Source organism: Pezoporus wallicus, unplaced genomic scaffold, assembly GCF_028554395.1.
Source record: "Pezoporus wallicus isolate ANWC-B61680 ecotype Strahan unplaced genomic scaffold, APGP_CSIRO_Pwel_v1 contig_5767, whole genome shotgun sequence".
In the NCBI taxonomy this organism is placed as follows: Eukaryota; Metazoa; Chordata; class Aves; order Psittaciformes; family Psittacidae; genus Pezoporus; species Pezoporus wallicus.
Genome location: NW_026640599.1, coordinates 3,081,249 through 3,101,708, shown reverse-complemented (window position 1 = coordinate 3,101,708; position 20,460 = coordinate 3,081,249). Strand labels below are relative to the sequence as shown.

Genomic DNA, 20,460 nt, shown 5'->3' with positions numbered 1-20,460 from the left:
TGTCTACCACAGGCTTGTAACTTCATGTCAGAAGTAAAATTAGTACCATTTAAGTTGTTTACAATACAGTTTGACTGATGGCATGGTGGAAGCCCCTTGAGCCCAGGTAGCCTCCCTCCTTTCCTTCAGCATGCGGCCAGGGCTGGGCATAAAACAAAACCTATTTTTAAAACCCTGTTCACACCCCCTTTGGCTGAACTTCACTGGCTGTCTACACCTTTCTTTTCCAACCCAGTTTGGTCCCAGCTATTGTAAAATAAATATCTTGTTAAAGACAGCTGGAAGTTTAGTGCAATAATACGGGAAGTTTAAGCTGCTGTGTTACTGAGGGGACTCCCAGGATGGTTTGAGACGCAGGATCAGCAGAAACTATACAGAAAATATATTGATTTGCTGTTTTATATAAATTGCCTTTTAAACTGATCTTTTGATACAACAAAAAATGATCGGATAATTATTTAGGCAGATCATTACAATGCAGTAGAAACCTTTGTGGGTTTATGGCTTTATATTGCTGTTGTAGCTGTCAGAAATACTGGCAGATCACCAGATTCTTTCTTTTCACAGTCATTTGTTTCCTAGCTAAGTATGGAGAGAAAGCACAGGGCCTTGGGAGCCGATTGTATCCATCCTTTTGAAACAGAGACCACATTTTCAGTGCAATACTCATCACAACTGCATTTGAAAGAGCAGGAAAAAGGCAGAGATGGAATTGTTGGTAAACCTTTTCAGATGCTAGGGTGTGGGCCAAGCTACAAAACCCTGAACCCAAGTGAACAGGCTCTGGCTTTACAGGAACAATCATGTGGCACAAAAGCACTTGGGAGGTGACAGGCAAGAGGCCCTGTGAGGGCTCAGCAACTAATCCCAGCTTCCTTTGGCCGCTCCGGGGCACACATGGGACAGGGACAGACACGGTGCCTCAGCCCCAGCCCCAGGGCTAGGAGCAGTCCCTGAGCAGTGCCTGGTGGCTGCTGGTACTGGAGCACTCCTGTGGCTGGGAGAGCCTCTTGAAAGGTCGCTGCTTTGCTCCCCTGCTTTTCTTGTTCTTGTTCCTTCTAAGTTGTCCTTGGGATGTGTGTGATGTGTTTGTGTATTAGTAGTCCATTGGGATGTCATCAGGAAAAATCAAGACTCACTTAAGAGCTTAAGAAAGACAATTGACCTAATTCTGATGCACTGAGAAAGTGATATGGGACACTGTAGAGCAAACCAACAGTGCTTTTTAACTTAGAAGTAGGTGTGAGGAGTTTCCTTACTTGCTGTGCCCAGTCTCTGGTGGATGCACATGAGGCATTCCTCCACAGCTTAAAATGGGGTGATAATTGATTCTGCTCATGTGTAGCCACGACCACATTTAATTTCACCCTGCACAGACCTTCTTCTTACCTCACTGTTTAACAGCTCACGCAAAGCATTGTCTTCTCCAAGAGATGCCAGGGTTGCCCATCTCTTGCATCATTAGTGTGCTGTTGAGGTGCATCTCCCCATTGCCCCTGCTGCCTGTGCTTGCTGCTTGCACATGGGGCAGCCTTGGGCTGCTGCAGCCACCTTCATTTTTGGGGGAAATTAAGGGTGTGCTCCAAGTGTCAGCAAGGGTGCACTGTAGAATCGTTGAATCAACCAGCTTGGGAAAAAGCACAACCATTACGGTAGGACTGTCAAGCCCACCACTAAACCATGTCATTAAGGGCAAACTGATATCCCCTCATGACTGCCCGATGATCTCCAGCCACAGATGCACCTCATCCCCCCCTTCATAGTGGCCCCACACAATACAGATGATGCCCCTACCCCTCATGGCCACCCCTCACAGCCCATGGCTGCCCCTGCTCTCACCTCACAATCTCCCCTGAACTCTCTTGGCTGTCCATCCTGTCCATCATGATCTACCCTCATCCCTCATGGCTGCCTTTCCTGTCCCCTCATGACACGACTGCACCACCTCTCCCCCCCATAATCTCCCCTCATGGCTGACCCTTCTCTCCCCTCATGATCTTCTGTCATCGCTGCCTGTGCTCTCCCTTCACTGCTGCCCCTGCTCTCCCCTCACAATCTCCCCTGAACTCTCTTGGCTGTCCGTCCTGTCCCATCATGATCTTGCCTCACGCCTCATGACTGCCCCACATCTCTTCTGTAACACTGACCTAAACACTGTCCTCTGAAGTTTGTCATCCACTCACCACTGAGAGGAACTATGCTCTTATCAGCACATAGAAAAACATCCATGTTTTCATTCTCATGACAATTTGTGTCTGCATAGCCCTCATAGCATGTCAATTCCAGCATCTGGATTTCCAGCCTATGATCACTTCAAATACACGTGTTTCTAGGAGTGTGCTGGCCTCTGCTCTGGTAAATGTGGGAAGTGCTTGTATCTGGCATGAATACTCATTTTCTAAGGTGCCTTTCAAACATGGCTTGGGTTAACAAGGGAGAGATCCTGTCAATACTGAAGTTCATAGATGCAGTCAGAATCTATGGTCTTCATTTTACGCTGCCTATGGGAAGGGCTCCCTTCCGCAGTCACATAGCTCGTCAGTTCATGAGCAGGAATGCAGCTGTTTCTGTGGAATAGCAAGGTGTGACTCAAAGAACTAAACAGGGAATGAGGTCAGGTATTGCCTAATTAATAAAATACATGTGGCTAAAGTGCTGTTTTGAGAGTACAAAAATCGTCAGTTTACCTTCTTATAGCTGGGTCATGTGAGAGTGCAACAAAGCCTTTTGGAATTTATTGACATTTAAAAAAAAATAAAATTTAAAAAGGTAGTCGAATCCACACAGTGAAATAAAATTGCTGTACAGGAATCTCATTAAAAGGTCATCTATGCATACAGGGCAATGCAGCAGAATTGCTTCTGTTTAACACCCTCCACTCCTCCCAGCCAGCTTATCAAATCCATCCACACACTGTAAGTGTTCTCTGTATTCCCCAAAACTTATTTTTAAGCCCTCAAAGGTAAAATGAAAACTTCCAGGGTAAGCGTCTTCTCATATCCTGTAATACTTTCTTATACACTCCTAGCTGTTCTCTGTTGCTGGAGGAGGGCATATAGAACTGGGTTTGACCTGCCAGCCTTGTACATTTAATTACCATTTTATTTGGCCAGATGTTCAGGCTAATTGCAAACCAGAAACATAATAGACCACTTGAATAGGCAGACTTCTTGCATACCAAAGCTCTGCATTTATGAGGTCCTCCATATGGCTGAATACCAAAATCCGAACTCCACCTCTCACTAAGCCCTTCCTCTGGTCTTACAGACCAAAGACATGGACAACGCCAGAAAGTGAAATGCTAAATGCTATATCCCCTCCTCCCTGTATAACAGGACTTGTAATTCAGAAGTTGTCCTTGCGTATTCATTACAGAAAGTTATCTGATCTTCTAACATTTTCTTAATTTTCACAGATTCCTCAAATTTACAGTAATCCCCAATGTAAATCACTAAACCACATGTAGTTAATGTAATTTTGAAACAAGCCAGATGATGGCTGGCTCACTCATCATTTAAGAAGCAGACGCGCATCTATAGGGACATTGAAGCTGACAGCTGAAGAAGATACAGTCCTACTGAGAGAAAAATAGAGAGCACAGTCAAATCCAGGGATGCATCTGAATCTGTTTTCCTGGGTTTTTCATATTTCCTTGGATACACTGTGAGCTGTATGGAAATTTGGTTCTCCCACTGCATCTCTCTAAGCAAACTCATAGGCATTCAGGGCTTTTGAAAGGCTGAATTCAGAGAGCTAAACTCATTGGAGCATTTGTAGGTAAAAGTTTCAAAAGGCTGAGAAAATTCACTGAATAGCATTTGAGTTTACAGCAAAACAAAACCCCAAAGCAAACTAAAGCACTTTCTTCCACACACCTCACAAGGCTGGGTGCCCTTTTAGCTTTCTCCAGCATCTGTGTTCTCACACTGTACAGGATTGAAAGAGTCCTAGAGAAGAAATCAGACCATCATACCTAAAGAGAGAAGGACTGTAGCCATCCCTAGACCTTTGACAGCCCCATGGTGATGGTTTGTTGTGCGCTCCCAGCTAGCCTACCCTTACAGCTTCTCTGTATGTTTAAACATGTGCAGTGAGGATCTGCTGGGCTGTGGACCTGCATGACTCAATCTGCAGAAAGGACCAGCAGGCACGGGTATGTTTTTGTGTGTGCTGTGTAATTGAAAGCCCTGACAAGATGTTCTGCTTTTAATGGTAACATTAGAGTGAGGGTTGGAAGGGTGAGGGTCTGGGCCTCCTTGATGGAGCCCGCCAGAGCCAACAGGGCTCTCTGAATTGGGTCAGACACTATGCAATGGAAACATCTGTGAGACCCAAAGGTGGCATCCACACACAGAAAAGCTTGTGTTTCTGACTAATACAGAAACATGTCTCAGGGGTAGAAAGCTTAGCTCTAAATCTCAGTTTGAATGCCTCCAGGATTAGGGAGCTTTTAGAGCCCTGTAAATTAGTTCAGGCTTCTCAGTGTTTTGCAGGAGTGATTATTTTGTGAAGTGATTAGCTGATAACAAAAAAGTAAAGCTGATGGGCTCCTTCAATGCCTCATACATCACATATGTTTGAACAAGTTAGTATAGGATAAGACAGGTCCAGGCCAATTGTATTTATTGGAGGATTCGTTAATGTGATCACTTATAATGCCATAGACCCTAATTTGTTCTTAGTTCTATTTGCTTCTACAAGACTGTGTGGCTGAGCCTACATTTTTCTCATTTTTGTCTTTCAAGTACCTTTTACAAGCAGAATGAGAGGTGAAAATTCAACACTGTGTTAAAGAGCTAACAGAAAAAGGTATCTGTTATTTATTACAGTAGGTTCCTTTTATGCCCAGATTAGTATAACACCCTTAGTTTTAGAAAAAGCTATAATGTATCTGGGAAGTTGGACTAATATAAAACCAGTCCGTGGAGTCAGAGCTGGAGTTTGGCTGTGTACAAGCCCAAAGCTGCACAGTGTGGCGAAAGTAACGTAGGTGTGTTACTCCCATGTCTGTGTTACTTTCATAGTGAAATGTCTGTAGGGAACATTTGTCTCTTTGAAAAGCCAGCACCTTGAGCAGGGGAGACTGGCAATGAGGCAGCTCACTACTGCATGTGGCTGTGTCCTGTCATGAGTGGTGATTCCTGAGGAGACCATGGGTTTCTTTTTGTGTGCTGGTGTTGTACTGGGATGAGATTCAAGCAGCCTTCCCCACTTCTGTGGGAAGGAAACTGGGTCTTATGGGTTGGAGAAGAGCTGTGGCAGATTGAGATCATAGAAACACTGAACAGTTAGGGTTGGAAGGGACCTTAAGATCGTCTAGTTCCAACCCCCTGCCGTGGGCAGGACACCTCCCACTAGACCAGGTTGCTCAAAGCCCCATCCAACCTGGTCTTGAACATTGCCAGGGATGGGGCATCCATAACTTCCCTGGGCAACCTCTTCCAGTGCCTCACCACCCTCATAGTGAAGGATTTCTCCCTAAGGGGTTCCTCCCTTTGGAAAGCAGGATGATGGCGCGTCTATTAACAAAGACAACCTGTGTCAATGAAGCCTTGTCCTGCCCTAGTTTTTCACCAACTTTCCTCTGCCACCCATGACCTACTGAATGCTTTCATACAGCATAGCCAAGAGGGACTCAGAGGGTAAATGGAGGCCTTGGATACCTGCTCTCCAGCTGCTTTTGTTGAGATAACCACCCATTTATGCATCTGTAAGCCTCTTGAAGTCTTGAAAATATGTAAAATCAAATGTGACCTCTTTTATCCTGCTTATTAAAAGAGGTAGGTTTTAAAGTCAGGGGTTAAAACAATGCAGCAGGGTTTCTTGTGCAATGTGAGGAACCTGCTGTGTTAGCTGGGTTCTCCTTGCAGAGTCCTCTCCCTTTAGAGGGCACCAAGGCTCAGGACAGCATGAACACACTGGCAGCCATTCATTGCAGCTGTAGCCACATGATAGCATCTGCTTCTTTGCGTGCTACAGCAGATCTTGAATGGATTTCCTTGAGGAAAAGGAAGAAAAGCAACACCACAATTTTCTCTTTAGGCTAAAGCACTTGAGGGAGCACCACATTTTATGTGGCAATGAAAGGATGTTCTCCCACCGTGCCCCTGGTCATGCGCCTCCATGTGACAGGGTGACAGGGAGCACAGCATTCTTCGCACCAGCTCTGTCCTCAAGGGACCAGACAGGACTTGCCAAGGATGAGAGGCATTCCCCCAGCCATGCTAAGTACTCTGGGTAACAACCCAGCTCTGCTAATGCCTCATGTCAGGCAGTCAGCCATCTCCTAGGAATGCAATTACACCCAGAACAATATGGCACAGGCTAGATAAGGAGGCTTTTTCCTAAATTCTTGGGATTTTACAGTCTGAAAGCTGGCATACCTAGATTCCTTCAATGTAATGTCTGAATAAAAGAAAAGAATAAAAGAATAAAATAAAAGAAAAAATAAATCACATCTACATTAACAAAATACTTTTTTTCCCAAAGACTAAAGACGTTTAAGTAAATATCCTTAAATGCAGTAGAGGCATTTCTCCTTTGACTGCTGGGGTCTGATGCTAGTGAGCTCCATGACTTCAGTGGTAATGAGGCTGATGTAGAATAACTGGAGACCCGTGAAAAGCACAAGTGCGTGAGTTGAAGACTCACAGGCAGCCACAAGGGTCTGAGACTTGTTCCTCTCTTTTAAACACATTTATCCTCCCACAGGGAGCAGGGTGGTGGGACATGCAGGTGCCCATGTCGCTGCTGCTGCTGTCCCAGTGGAAAGCAGTGACCAAGTGGCAATATGTAATACAATTATTTTTGTTTTCTTTCCTGCTAGAGGTGCTGCTGTGGGTTCAGTTCCTTCTCCCAAGTTACAAGCGATAGGACAAGAGGTAACGGCCTCAAGCTGCACCAGAGAAGGTTCGGAGTGGATGTTAGGAAAAACATTTTCACCAAAAAGGCGGTCAGGCATTGGAACAGGCTGCCCGGGGAAGTGGTGGAGTCACCATTCCTGGAAGTGTTCAAAACCTGTGTAGATGAAGCCCTTAGTGACCTGGTTTAATGCTGATCTTGGCAGTCCTGGGGTAATGGTTGGACTTGATGACCTTAAAGGTCTTTTCCAACCTAGTTGATTCCATAGTTGTATGACACTGGAACAGATTTGGATTAAGAAATGGGTCAGGGTTTTGGTGTTTTTTCTAAAGGTAAATTTTAGGTAAGGTTTGGCGGGGAAAGCTGTGGGATATATTCTCAGCTTAGAGCTGTGCGCAGACTATGCCCTTTCTCCTCACCCGAGTGCTGATAATTTCTGCTTGTTTCTCTGACACTGCAGAAACAAGAGAACAGGCAGAGATGTGCTAGTTTGTATTGGTAGGAATGGGAGGCTTTGTTGGGAGGGGTCTTCAATGATGTGGGCAGTAAATCTTCCCCAGTCTCAGGAGGGCTGGTAGAGCTGCTGCAATGATGAAAAATGCTGACTTTTCCCACACCAACACCTTCAATTTCCAAACTGGAAACTGAAATTCTGAACCTGGAGAAATACACCGGAATCTGTCAATATTTTGCAGACTCTGGCACAGAGTCCAGAGCATCTTTATTTATTTTTTTTTCCTGTATTGACATGTTTTTGAACCTCTCTACCCATATCTAGGATATTCTGCTAAAAAAAAGCTGATGTCTGTGAAAAGATTTCTATAGATGTTACTCCAGCCTTCAGCAATGTCTCTGTACTGAGCAGGCCCGGGTAGGAATCCAGTTCTAAAAGTTGGCTATTAGAAAGGGTTGATAATTTTTTAATTGCTTTGATCTGTAGTCTTTGATCAAGTCATGAGACCTGGACCTTTAATGTGGGTAAGAAAAAAAACCCACAAGGGCTGTCTGTGTGGGCTGACTGCACCACAGGCTCTGTGCCTGTGTCATTCTCCATAGAGGAAGGTGCCCGGGTGGAATGATCAGACACGGTCATTTGATTGCACAGGAATTTCTCACTATTATCCCCAAAGTAGCTTCTGGGAATGAAGCTGACATGCAGCGGTTGTCCAGGACTTAAAAGACAGCAGCACCATGCTGTGGACATTCCCCGTCAGGTTTCTGTTCCTCTCAGGATTCTGTGATTCTGTGCACACTGAGGGTGCTCTCTGCAGGTCTCTCGGCAGCTTTCAGTCCAGTGGGCAGGACACTGTAGCTGGAAGGATTGCAGAAAGTCTCAAAAACCGTTCTAAGGTTTTGGCCTTCCTGTCTTTCCCTTGAAGAAAAGGATCAGTTTTTCAGGAACTGCAACACAGCGTGCAGGGACGTGATGCTCCCTTGACAGTGCAGATTTTCAGGAGCCTAGAGGGATAGATTTCCATTTTGGAAGTGCAAGATGGCAGTGCTTCACACCTAAACCCATTCTCGTTTGTGGTGCGTTTCTTACTGTGCTGAATTATTCCAGTGAAGGACAAGCATGCCAACTTTGTCCCGTACTTAATGAAAAGGGCTTGGAAAGGGGTGAGCAGAATATTTTCTTGAGCTTATTATTGAGATATATATTGAATGATTTACACAGTGAAGCCAAGGCTGCTTCTGTATAAGCAGAAGATGTCAGACCTTGAAGCAAGAAAAGAGGATATAGCTGCTTTCCTGTGGTTAGGTTTTGTATTCTTTTGGTTTTGTGACTATATTTGAAAGGAAATAGAAAAAACCTATCATCTCTAAGGAAGCAAAGATCTTCCTTCCTGTTGGGAAGGGAGTCAGCAGGGATGATAAATTCCTTGCCAAGTGAGTCGTTTCTTCACGTAAGAGACTTCAAAGCTTTAAAAATTACTTTTTGTACCATGGAGGTTAGATATGAAATTGCATAGGCTCTTAATGGATGAAGCTAATCTGTCCCTTGGTGGGTATAGATACATAAAAAGATGGCAGGGAACTAAGGGATTTTGCGTGAGATGCTGCAATATTACATCTTCCCAGAACAGAGCTAACAAATACCTGTTTATTGTATTGCAGGCTGACAGAAGTGAGAAGCAAGTGTTTAGGACTGCTCAATGCAGCTATCAGATACTTTATGGACTAAATAAATATTTATAGGATAAATAAAGGAAATCTAAACTACAATTTTGTTTGACAGCCCCACATTTTCTTGAAACGTGCCTGGAAATGACATGACTGAAAATAGTGTTTAAGAAGCAGGTAAAGTGAAAGCTGTTATACAGTACTACCTATTAAAGCTGTAGTCCCTTGTGGCTGCCTCCTTAGCTCTCATGTTATTTTGTTATGAAGACCGCTCTGGTTCCTGGTCCTGTGGGACCTGAACAAACGTATTTGTCCTACTGCTTGTACAGTTACAGGGAATTAATTGTGTATTAATGCTGGGCAAACTTCAGAGCATGAACTGAGACAAGTGGCATGGAAGGGCATTACTTCCTCTTTTTGAGTACTTAATGACATGGTAAGGTGCTCATCAACAGCATATCAGTTTCTCTAGCATCTGAGTCTTCCCAAATGTTGTACATCAATCCTAAGTTAATGCTCTAGGTCCTTAAACACCTAAAAATGAGATGATGTGACAGAAAAGACTGTTTGATCTGAGTGGCAATTCCTTTTGAAGGGTTTTCACAATCTTTCAGACTTACTTAGGTGAACGGGGGCAGCATGTTACATTACATTGTCCCAAGGCAAAACCCCCATGTTTCATGTTTAATTCCCCACTGAGTACTATGGGTACCAGTTAGTAGAATAAAACCCAGTTAAAACCCACCAAACATAAAGCTCCCCCCCGCCCCCCCCCCCTTCCCCCCAGTGTCCTTTGAGGTGCCAGTGACACGAGGCTCAAGCAGAAAGAGCTCTGAGATGGTTCACATGGGAGCTTCCTGCCAGAGGGGATGACTGTGACTCTGCTGCACCAGCTGGAATACCCTGAAGTGCTTAAAAAACCTCCATCTGCTCAAGCAAGGGTGAATTTAAACCTTCCTAGCTTAAAGAAAAATTAATTTATTTTGATCAGAACGACAGTCCAATACTTTTTATGTGGAGAAACCTCCTTTTGAGGAAACTTTTTAAAGGAACCTTTTTAAAAGTGACTTAGTTCAACTCAATTGGTTCCTTACCAAGCTGTGTAAGTTTCCAATAAATGCATCAGTGGTGGTGGGAGAATAAAACTGAACAATAAGCATGTGATGTGAGCAGCCATACAGGTGACCTGGTTGAAGGGAAAAAGTACTGAACAGAAGACGTCAGCTGAAATACTGAGAGAGAAATTGTCTGCTAGCCTGGGTGTTGTGAGCCTGGGACCCAGAAGCATCCTTGAGAAGCACAGCAAGCATCTTTGAAGTGCAGCTGGGTACCTAGAAACCAGAGACATCCTGAGACACCCTCGATGAGCACAAAACCAAGGAGGCTGGAAAAAGGGGAAAACACCCTGAGAAAGCAAGAGTTGGTAACTGACATTGGCTCTTCTAACTGCAAGAACAGGAAAAGTCCTGAAAAATAAACACTGGTCTGAGAGAACAGAAATCATCATCTGCTAGCTGTCCTAGGTGAAACCCAGAAGCTAAAAGCATCTGCTGGCTGCTCAAAACGGTGGCATCCTACACCCTCTTATGTCCCTATGACTCTACCTGTTGTTCCCTTGTTCCCTCATGGAGCCCACGCCTGGGGCCTATCTGCTTTGTCCTCCCATCTCTGGGATGGTTGGTGCCCTTTCCAGATCTGAGGAATGGGCTTGGTGCATCTAAGCACATGAGATAATCCATTGTATCTGCTGCTACAAATTGGTTTGTTTCATTAGTAGTAACTTTGTTGTAACCTGTAATATATACATGTATATATGTGCATACACACACACTTCATAGCTATTATTGGGTGCTGCTACAATCCACTGTTGCTATAATTAACTGCTCCTATATTATAGATTGTTGCTCTACTATCACTTGCAGATTCTACTTTATAATAACTTGCTATACATATATATGCAGTTGCTTTCTTGATCATAGGTATACTTGCTAATGGTGGTATTTGTGGTCATCTGTAATAAAGAAAATTGAGAGGATAAAGCCTCAATGCCCTTGTGTATTACAAAACCCTATGAACCCATGGCCATAATCTTTCCTGTGGGCCAGGCAACCCTGGAAATCATGATACCACGTTATAGATTAGTCACTCAACCCCAGCTCTTAAGCGCAGGATGCAAAATAGCCAGAAAAGAATAAGGAACAACACGCACAGAATTCTCTAATATCAAAATATAGCAATTTATTCAAGACACTGAATATGATCTGTTGATTCTCTCCTTAAAACAAATGAGCTACAATACACAAGGTGAATTTGAAGAAAGTGTGGGTGGGGAGAAACAAAATAAGGATGGATGTTGTTTCAACAGAACCTGGGAAATGCTGAAATGAGAACCAAGTCTGGCTGCAAGTCTGACACAGACAATAAAAACTGCAGAAGCCAGAATTCAGAATTTCAGTGAGTGGCTGAAAGAACATTTCTGCAATTGACAAAGAACCACATCTTTTAAAAAGGCAAAAAGAGGAAAAAAAGGAGGAAAAATTAAAAAGGGGAAAGAAAAAGAAACCCCAAAACAAAGCAGACCCTTACATTTGACAAAGTGCACTTCACTTGGCTCTAAAATTAGCAATTTTTTTCTTTTTTTTTTTTTTAAACAAATTAAAAGGAAATTTCTAAGATGTAGCATGGGGTTAATGTGTGTATAACCCTGTAAGTCAGGCCCTTTAGTGCCCCATAAGGGACCCAGTGTTTTCTACATAAAAGATTCAGTATCCTTCTAACCCACAGAAATCGTGTGGTTTTTCAGAACCATTTTTTCACTTCCAGGCCAGTTCCAGACAGCCAGCAATGACAAACACCCAAAAAATCCTTGGATGGCTTCAGAATCCTGTTTGGTCACTTCGGTTTCTCAATTTCTCTTCTGTTACGAAGAACTAGGAAAAAATAATCAAAAATGTTGCATGAAAAAGATGATATCCATCAGCCTGGTGCTTCCTGCTGTTCGGTCACGGGGAAGCCAGGGGATGCCCAGTGGAGGAAAGTGAGAGCTCCCACGAGGGCAGTTCTGTGGGCATAGGCTTAGATATCCACATCGAAGTACAGCCTGGAAAAGCTTCTCTCCCACTGCCCACCTCCTAAAGAAACCAGCTCCTTAGGCTACGATTAACTTTCACAGCTACATCTTCAGCATTCCTTAACAGATGCCCTCACTTCAGCTGGAAACTCTCTACTACAGCATCTCTGAGGATTATGTCTTTAGGGTCTTGGGGAGGGGAAGAAAGGCAAACTTCCTTAGCTTCTCACATATGCTGCTTTCTAATCTGATGGTCTGTAGAGAAAACTCTCCGGAGCCTCTCACACACAGGCTTTGCAAACCATCTGATTTTCAAATTCTTGTTTCTCTTGGCTTCTTACCTCCATGTAGGTAGGCAAAGAAACACAGGAAAATGAAAAAGAAACGGGCATCACAGACACTGACAAGTTATTTGCAGTAGCTATCCCAGGAACAACCATGAGACATGGTCCCTGTAGCCAGCCAGCAGTACGGTGTCATTGAACTCGAACTGAGCAACCTCGTCTCTTCAAATCCTGAGGTCTGGTCTATTCAGTCGTTGCTCAAGGGACAGAGGCAAGGCCAGGGCCCATCCGCGCTGCCCCCCGCTGCCTACAGCCCAGGAACTTCTGTGTATTACTCTCAGAAATGCCACCAAAAGCAGCATAGGAAGTTAACACACAATGACTGTAACCAAACCATTGGCCCAACCATGCTTTGTAAAACCACATTAAACCTTTGTATTCAAATTCAAGTATCTCTTTGAACAAGGAGTCTTTTTTTCTGAGTAGCGACTTTAAATCAGTAGGTACACATGGTTATAAACCAGTACAAAACTGCCATGTGGTTATCTACAGCCCATGTTCTTGGAGCAGAAAATTAAAACCAATACATAAATGCATTCAACATCAAAAATAATCCTTGATGCCTTTCAGGGTCCAGTTCTTTGATATAAATTACAAAGAAGCCTGTCATTAGTAACCAAAATCCCATGTAACTGTTTTCACCTCAGGATTAAGTAACCTAAGAGTTATTTCTTTTCATTCTTGTCTCCTTTCCAAATGTATCTCTAAGAAATGCAGCCGAAGCTGGCAGTGGCTAGTTCTACTGGAAGGACTAAGATACTGTACAGATACAAGCATAAAGAAAGGAAAACACAGGAGAAGAAATGCCATACAGATTCCATGATGCCATGATAATGCCATGGTTCTTGGCAGGTCTTATGCCACCAGTTCAGTCCTAGGGCTCTGGTTTTATGTTTGTTGTTCAGATCACATCACATCACCACTTCCAACAGCTGTGGTCAGATCAAAGGGAAGAGCCTGTGTTAGGGAAACAGTGACTTCAGGCAGGAAGGTACTACATGATGTTAAGGCCGTTCTCTGCTTGTTTTTCTCTCTCCTACAAATACTGGCCTAGTCTGGGGGCTAGAGAACACTCCTCCTTCACTTGGCCAGTTTTGAAGATTTGTCTAAGTAATGGCTGCCACCCCCCCAAGTTGCTTCATAGCTTACAGCATTTTCTGTACACTCTGCCTGTGCATCCTTCTTGGCATCCAGTGTTAGCTCTTAAGAGTAATGCAGTCTTCAGCAGGCATCACTGCCACGTCTAGCTTGCAGCAGGGAAATCTTGTCTGAAGTGAATAGGTTGGTGCTTCGGAAATCTTTCTTGCCATTCCACTCATTTCACCCACTACAACTTTAAGTGGTGCGTATGTTGAGACAGAATTTAGACATCCTTTATCATGTCCCCACCTAATGGAGAGTCCTATGTTGTCTTCTGAGCACCACACTGAGGACACCGTCAAAGCTGAACCTGTCTGGGCAGTGAGCAGAAAAGTGAGAAAAGCACAGATCCAGATGTTTCCTTGTAGCACAGAGTACACGTACAGCTGAGGGTGAGGGCAGCACCACATACTGCCAGATGCAGTGCACGAGCCTGCTTCTAGGTCTGTGCTGACCGTGGATGGAGAGGAGCTTGGCAAGAGTCCATTTTTCAGCTGTGACAGATGCAGTGAATGTATCTTGGTTCAACTGGTCTCCTGAAGTCAGTGGTAAAATCCAGTTGACTCACTGGAATAGAAAAAGCTGAGTAGGATGAGTAGTGGAGGACAGCATTGCTCAGCAAAGCCATAGGCAGCCAGTCCCATGTTCTGTATGAAATTTGAGCTACCTCTAACAGAAAGAAGATACACAAACATTTTCCCCTGGTTACTGCGAATAAATGAAAGCATGGACTCAAGAAAATGAATGCTGTATTTATAGTCTCAGACTTATGTATCCCTTTTAATAAGTGTACAACACCAAACAGTCACAAAAATGAAACGAGACTGCATATAAATGGCTGGCTGCTGGAAGAGGACTCTTAGTAAATGACTGGCATTTATTGTATCAAATGGCATTTTTTCTTAGAGCACTTTCTGAGAGACAAGAGAAAAAGGATACTGCACCTTTCATGTTCCTTGGACTGTGTCATTCTTTTTGCTTGAATTACACAACTGGTCTACATTTGGTGGCCATTTTAGGCTTTTAAAACTGTTTAACATAAAAAATATTTTTTTTCCAAAAATACACTGGGTTCTTTCTGTTAAAAGTCATCTTTCTCCTGTAAAAATCTTCCCCAGCACTGCATTCTTATATAAAGCACTTATTACACAATTTGCTGAAAGTGCCCTTGAGACGCTAAGATCTGAAGCATGGAGGATTTTTTTTTCCTTTTAAATGGAGAGAAAGAGAGGGAAAGGAAGAGAGAAGAGAGGAGAAGCAGTCTGTCAAAAATTTTCATTGTCATGTCCACCTGGCTGCATCTACTATGGGCATACAGGGAAAAAAGAACAAAAAAAAACCAACAAAAGGGTAAGAAGAAAGAGGAGAAAAAGAGGAAGGAGAAGCTGGGATTGGAAGGGAGAAATAAAAGGAAAACAAAAGGTTCATCCTAAGCCTGGGATCCTCCAGGCTGTAATATTCCAGCTGATAGAAAAAAACACTGAACAAAAAAAGTAGTCTAGAAAATAGAAAGTGTTGTGATTACAAAGTTGAGCATTTCATCAGTACAAACTGGTCTTTGAACGTCCTTTGGGAGAGCAACTGTAGTGTCCAAATTGGAAGGAAAAAATACAACACCGCATGGAGGAGGATTTTTTTTTTCCCTTTTGGTTTATCACAGCATTTTTCTTTTTTTTTTCCTTTTCTTTTATTAATTTTTTTTGGCACAGCTTTTCTTTTTTTTTTTTTTTTGTTTTTTTGTTTTTTTCCCCAGCCATCAGAGCAAGTTCTCAGACGCAAACCAAACAGTGCAATGCCCAGCTGGTGGCTTCATGCTTCCAAGGCTCAATGTTCCAGGTGAAAACTATTCCCTCCCCCTCTGAAGTGACTGCGTTTTACTCCTCGATGAAGGTTACGGACAAAATACTAGACACCTGTGGCCAGGGAGAGTTCGTTTCACGGTACACTCTAACTTTGTTCAAGTTCGTACAGTTCTGGAGCTGTTAAGAATAGTTTTGAAGAGTGCTTCTCCCCACACATTCACTGCTGGTCCATTTGAAATTTCTTCTAAAACATTTCACTTTTACTTCCGCAGATCTAGAACACAAACCTGGAGAGAAAAGACTCAGCATTAAGAACCATTTCTGAAGGTGACATGAAGTCCCATTCATATACGGCCCTGTACAGAGCTGATCAGTATGTTACACTCACCAGCCTCAAATCAGCCTCTATTGGGTACCTGTTTGCATGCGCACAAGTACGGGAACAAACCAATGGGGGAGAAAACCCAAGGGAAAACCGTACATTTGACATTGAAAACCATACATCTGACATTTAGCTGGGCTTTCATTGGATTACAAGCAAACATTTTGGTGGCATATCCCAGATAAGACTATGGGCTCTTTTTGGTTGCCAAAATACAGCATCCACTTCCATTTCTGAAATATATCCAAAGTAGATGCAGGCCTGGCAGGCATGACACAGGACTGAGAGTGGACATGCGACCCTTTGGAGTGGCTGCTGAAGCCAGGCAAGGCACCATCTCGGATGACACAACTAAGCTCAAGTAACTGAACCATGTCATAGGTGCACCCTTTGTTAAAACCAGCTGAAAAGTACTGCTTTAAATAGTTATGCCAGCCAGCCATGTAGAAGAGTTATTTTAAAAGGCTGTAGAGTATATGTAACATCTGTGCATTGCCCAGAGAAGCTGTGGCTCCCCCATCCCTGGCAGTGTTCAAGGCAAGGTTGGATGGAACTTGGAGCAACCTGCTCTAGTGGAAGGTATCTCTGCCTGTGGCAGGGCAATTGGACCTAGATGCTATTTAAGGTCCCTTCCAACCTAAACCATTTTATGAGTCTATGATCCACAAACTGATCATGCTACAATTGAATTTTTTTTAAAGTAACATTAACAAGAAAAATATTAATGAATAATCAGTATCTATCTCTATGGCAATACTTTTCCTTTACCATGCAATGAAATCTTTAGGCATCATGCTGAAAAAGTGCTCCTTTTGGTACTATTCAAGGGTAAACTTCTGTGGGATAAAACTCCAAAAGCCCCAAGATAACTGTTTATTAGAGCATGGACTGCTGTGACTTCAGCTTCATTAAAAATTGACAGCTGAGATAAATAACAATAGAAACAACACTACTGATGTTCTTATCAAATGTGTATTTAAAAGTCATTCCCATCTTCAGCAACATTTACCTGTTCCACAAACAGTCTTCATTTCCAACAGGAACACCACCTGCTAGTGTATGCCAAACCTTTCAGAACAGGAGCATTTTTAGTATACCACAGAAAGCTACTTATTTATGTCTTGAGCTGCCTACACCTTCAGCTCTGTCCACAGGACTTAATATGGCATGTATGTTTTTTGTTGATGCTTTCTAGAAGAGTGATCTCCATCCAGCATCTACAATGTGTAAAGCTCCTTACCGATCCATCTGATGCGCTTGCTCCCACTTTGTCTCCTCTAGCATTCCAGCAGACTTCAAAGATGCCCCCGGTGCCTCGGTAGCTATGTACTAGAGTTCCACTCTACAAAGCAAAACAGTATGCAAAGATTTGATATGGAAGTTCACCTCTTCTTCTCTGTCGTGTGGCACTACATTAAAAGAAGAGAGTGGTGGCAAGAGGGAGCTATCACATCACCCAGTTATGGTCATCTCCCTAAGGTGCCTACATTAGGAAACTGGTTGCTGATAATGAAAAGAAACAGGCTCCTCCAGAAAGCAATTTACAGGATTGTCAGATGTCTGGTTTTTGTCAACTCTGTAACAGTAGAGGCTTGGGGAGTTAGGCTGATGTGATCTTCTCTAAAATTTATTGTTAATTCTGGCTGTGAAGCATCAGTATACAGAATTAAATCTGCGGAATTATGATGTCCCACATTTACCCAGAATATCCCCAGTCCCCAGCCTGTACACTCTTTGTATCTTTCACCTTCTCATCACAAAGTATAAGCCAGGTGCATCAGCCTCACAACTGAACTCAGCTTGAGCTTGTTACTGAATAGAAGTATCCCTTATGTCTAAGAATCTATCCATGTCTTTGCTTCATAAAGCTGATGGCACATCACAATGCACCTATTTTACTGTATGCCAGGTGTTTTAGTACGCAAAGAAGCCTGAGCAGAAATGTTCTGGGCAGTCACCTCACTCCACCTGAGTGACTCAACTGTTATTGCTGGGATTAGTATCAGTCAATATGATCAGGTTCTCCTTGGCTGGCAGGCCATGTGCTACAAAGGCACACATATTTTCCATTTAAGCTTTTGTTATTAATGTGTCATTTGAACCAGATGTGCTTCACATGAAGCAAAACAATACCTGAGTATTCCATATATGGACACATTTGTCAAAGGACCCACTGGCTAGATATTTTCCATCAGGACTAAAAGCTACACTGTAGACCGGCTCTTGATGTTTTGTTAACGTATGGATGCAGACTCCTCGGTCAACGTCCCACAGCCGAACAGTGGAATCAAACGAAGCACTGCAAGAAGCATTCAAACACAAACATGTCTCAATTTGGATGTTTATCAGTTTGTAGTTTGATACTGTAAACTTCAGAGTACGCAGTTGTTTTGTTTTGTTTTTTCCCTTGGCTAAGCAATAAAAACCATTTCAAACAGAAAAGCCAATAGGCACTGCAGCCTTTACAGTTTTTATGACAAGAACTGTACCTACAGAACTGAATTCTTGTATGAGGACCCTTTGAGTCTACATAGGTGTGCTGTATATAGGATCAGATCACTAGCCCTTAGAGGCCCAAACTCCCTCCTTTTGAGATTCTACCTGCTATTATTCAGGAAGATCAAATATATATTGTCATTAATAGGATAAATGGCTCCAGAGAGATCTTATTCCTAATGGATTTGCATTATTTAATGAATTAGCATTCTGTAATTCCCTAGCACTGTGGTTCTTTTCACTTTGTTTCAGTGGTGGTTTTTGCTACACTCCATCTAAATCCCAAATTGTGGGCTTAGAGAAAGGCAAAGGAAATAATTAGTATTAAAAATGATAATAAAAGAACAGCTCTAAGAAAGTGAAGTTCTTCCCTGTCTACTCCTAGTCTAAGGAGTAAAACTCCTCCCTAAACTGCACATACCATGAACTAATTTGATAATCCCATGGTACTGCCATCATTTGGCATTCTACAAGTAAATGGACTACCTAAACTCAATGTATTCTGAACATTTTTCAAGTGGAATTTTAAAGAGTATCTCAGCTTTTCTCTGTTAGTTAACAAGGCTATAAGAGTTGTCAAGTCTCTGCCCAGGTGAGTTGCATGACCCTAGTTAGAACACATTCTGACTGGCTAACTGGGCTGCCAGCTGCCTCAGTAAGTACTTTCGTTCTCAAAAGCCGGAGGCCAGATGTGAAGGTGCAATGCCAAATTTAGAATCCTTTTATCAAGGCAGATGGAAAGTTAAGTATCACACCACCCGATGTTCTTTCTTTTTCTTCTTCCTTTTTCAAGTATGACTCCTTTCCCTTTGTATCCACCCATCTGATTTATGGGTGGATACAGGTACTTTACAAGTACTTTTTACTGGAATTGTCTGGAGGAAGGTTGATGGCAATGTGATAGTATGCTTAGAAGTCAGAAAGATCCTTCTTCCTGGCAGCAACAGAAAGAGGTGTATTTCTTACCTTGCTAACATGATGTTGGAGTTTGGGTTGCTGGTGCCTGGTCCTGTAGGGCTCCATTTGATAGTATAAATCTCTTTGCTGTGAGCCTGAAGATCATGTACACAAGTATCTTGCTTCATACTCCAAATCTAATTACAAAAGGGAAAAATGGCAGCATTACTAACATGATCTCAGCTGAATTATTTCAGTTCTATGTTATTCTTACCATTTGTTCAAGACCTCGACCCACATTCATAATTTATTAATGCAACAGTTTGGCACACACATTAGACTAACCCCATTAGGGGAATGAGCAAAACATTTATTCAATAGATAAGAACTAAATAGTTGCTGCACTGCCCACAGCCGGTCACTCTAGTTTCAATACAGAAGCTTAAATTACTCTATTTAGAAAAGTTTAACTTCATCCCATGTTGTAACAGCAGTCATTTTAAAGAAAGAAAAGAAAGTTTCAATAACTGCTTAGAATCTAGTAATTTTCTCTTATGCCAGTAAAATTTTCCTTTTCCTCCTGAACTCCCATTTGTTTTTAACAGCATAGATGATGCAAGACTATCAGCTATTTATGCAGTGTTACATGGCCAGTTCAAATTTTTGGTGGGCTCTGAATATATATGTGGTGTTCCATTGCTTAATCCAAGGCTATTTAAAAAAATAAAATCAAACTGCTCCAATGAAATTATTTTCAGAAAAGAAGACTGAAGAGAAAGAAAACTCTTTTATTTTCTTTTCAAAGTATAACCAATATAGAATAGGGATTATGCCTCTGTTGACAGGCAAGCAGGTGTATGTATGTGTGTATCAAAATTAGAACTCTTCTGTTACAGTGACATCAATCATGTAACACTTATTTGGATATGATGTCTCAGTTTTCCCACTGGCTGCTTCTCTGCATTCAATCTTTTAGACCGGCTTGAAGAACTATGGGACAAAATGAACTATTGTTCATGCACAGCTTTAAATGATACGGTACTGTCATTCTGAAGATGATTAAAAAATAATTTTTCTCTTTACTTTTTGAACAGCACGAATGGAAATGATATTACCTTTAATGTCATGTCATCGGAGCAAGATGCTAGTAGCATGCCAGATGGGTCCCATTTGATTGCATTAACCTCGTTCTGAAATAAAGAGTGGTTTTATTAACACGCACACATTCCGGGTACCTGCAATGTACTGGGCACCCAGCAGAGGGCACTCAAGCTTTGCGCATGCAACAAGTTCAACCATGAGTTAGAGCCCCGGTTGCTTTATGAGTGAAGAAAAGCAGCGCTGCTT

The 20,460-nt window shown here is 42.6% G+C and overlaps 2 protein-coding genes across 7 annotated transcripts in view; one reads left to right on the top strand and one right to left on the bottom strand.

The window, feature by feature from the left end:
* Positions 1-17,056, top strand: part of GPR143 (G protein-coupled receptor 143) — a 31,951-nt gene extending 14,895 nt beyond the window's left edge. Inside the window, exon 9 of the mRNA XM_057419457.1 lies at positions 16,916-17,056. Within this exon, the coding sequence (XP_057275440.1) occupies positions 16,916-16,923 (8 nt within the window). The 3' untranslated portion in view covers positions 16,924-17,056. The remainder of the gene's footprint in view (positions 1-16,915) is intronic.
* The window catches only part of TBL1X (transducin beta like 1 X-linked), a 191,119-nt gene continuing 185,052 nt past the window's right edge, over positions 14,394-20,460 (bottom strand). For all 6 annotated transcript variants that reach the window (XM_057419448.1, XM_057419452.1, XM_057419449.1 and 3 more), the window contains 5 exons: positions 20,229-20,303; positions 19,183-19,310; positions 17,854-18,019; positions 16,961-17,062; positions 14,394-15,625 (listed from right to left, as the gene is read on the bottom strand). In XM_057419448.1, the coding sequence (XP_057275431.1) occupies positions 15,599-15,625; positions 16,961-17,062; positions 17,854-18,019; positions 19,183-19,310; positions 20,229-20,303 (498 nt within the window). In that variant the 3' untranslated portion in view covers positions 14,394-15,598. The remainder of the gene's footprint in view (positions 15,626-16,960; positions 17,063-17,853; positions 18,020-19,182; positions 19,311-20,228; positions 20,304-20,460) is intronic.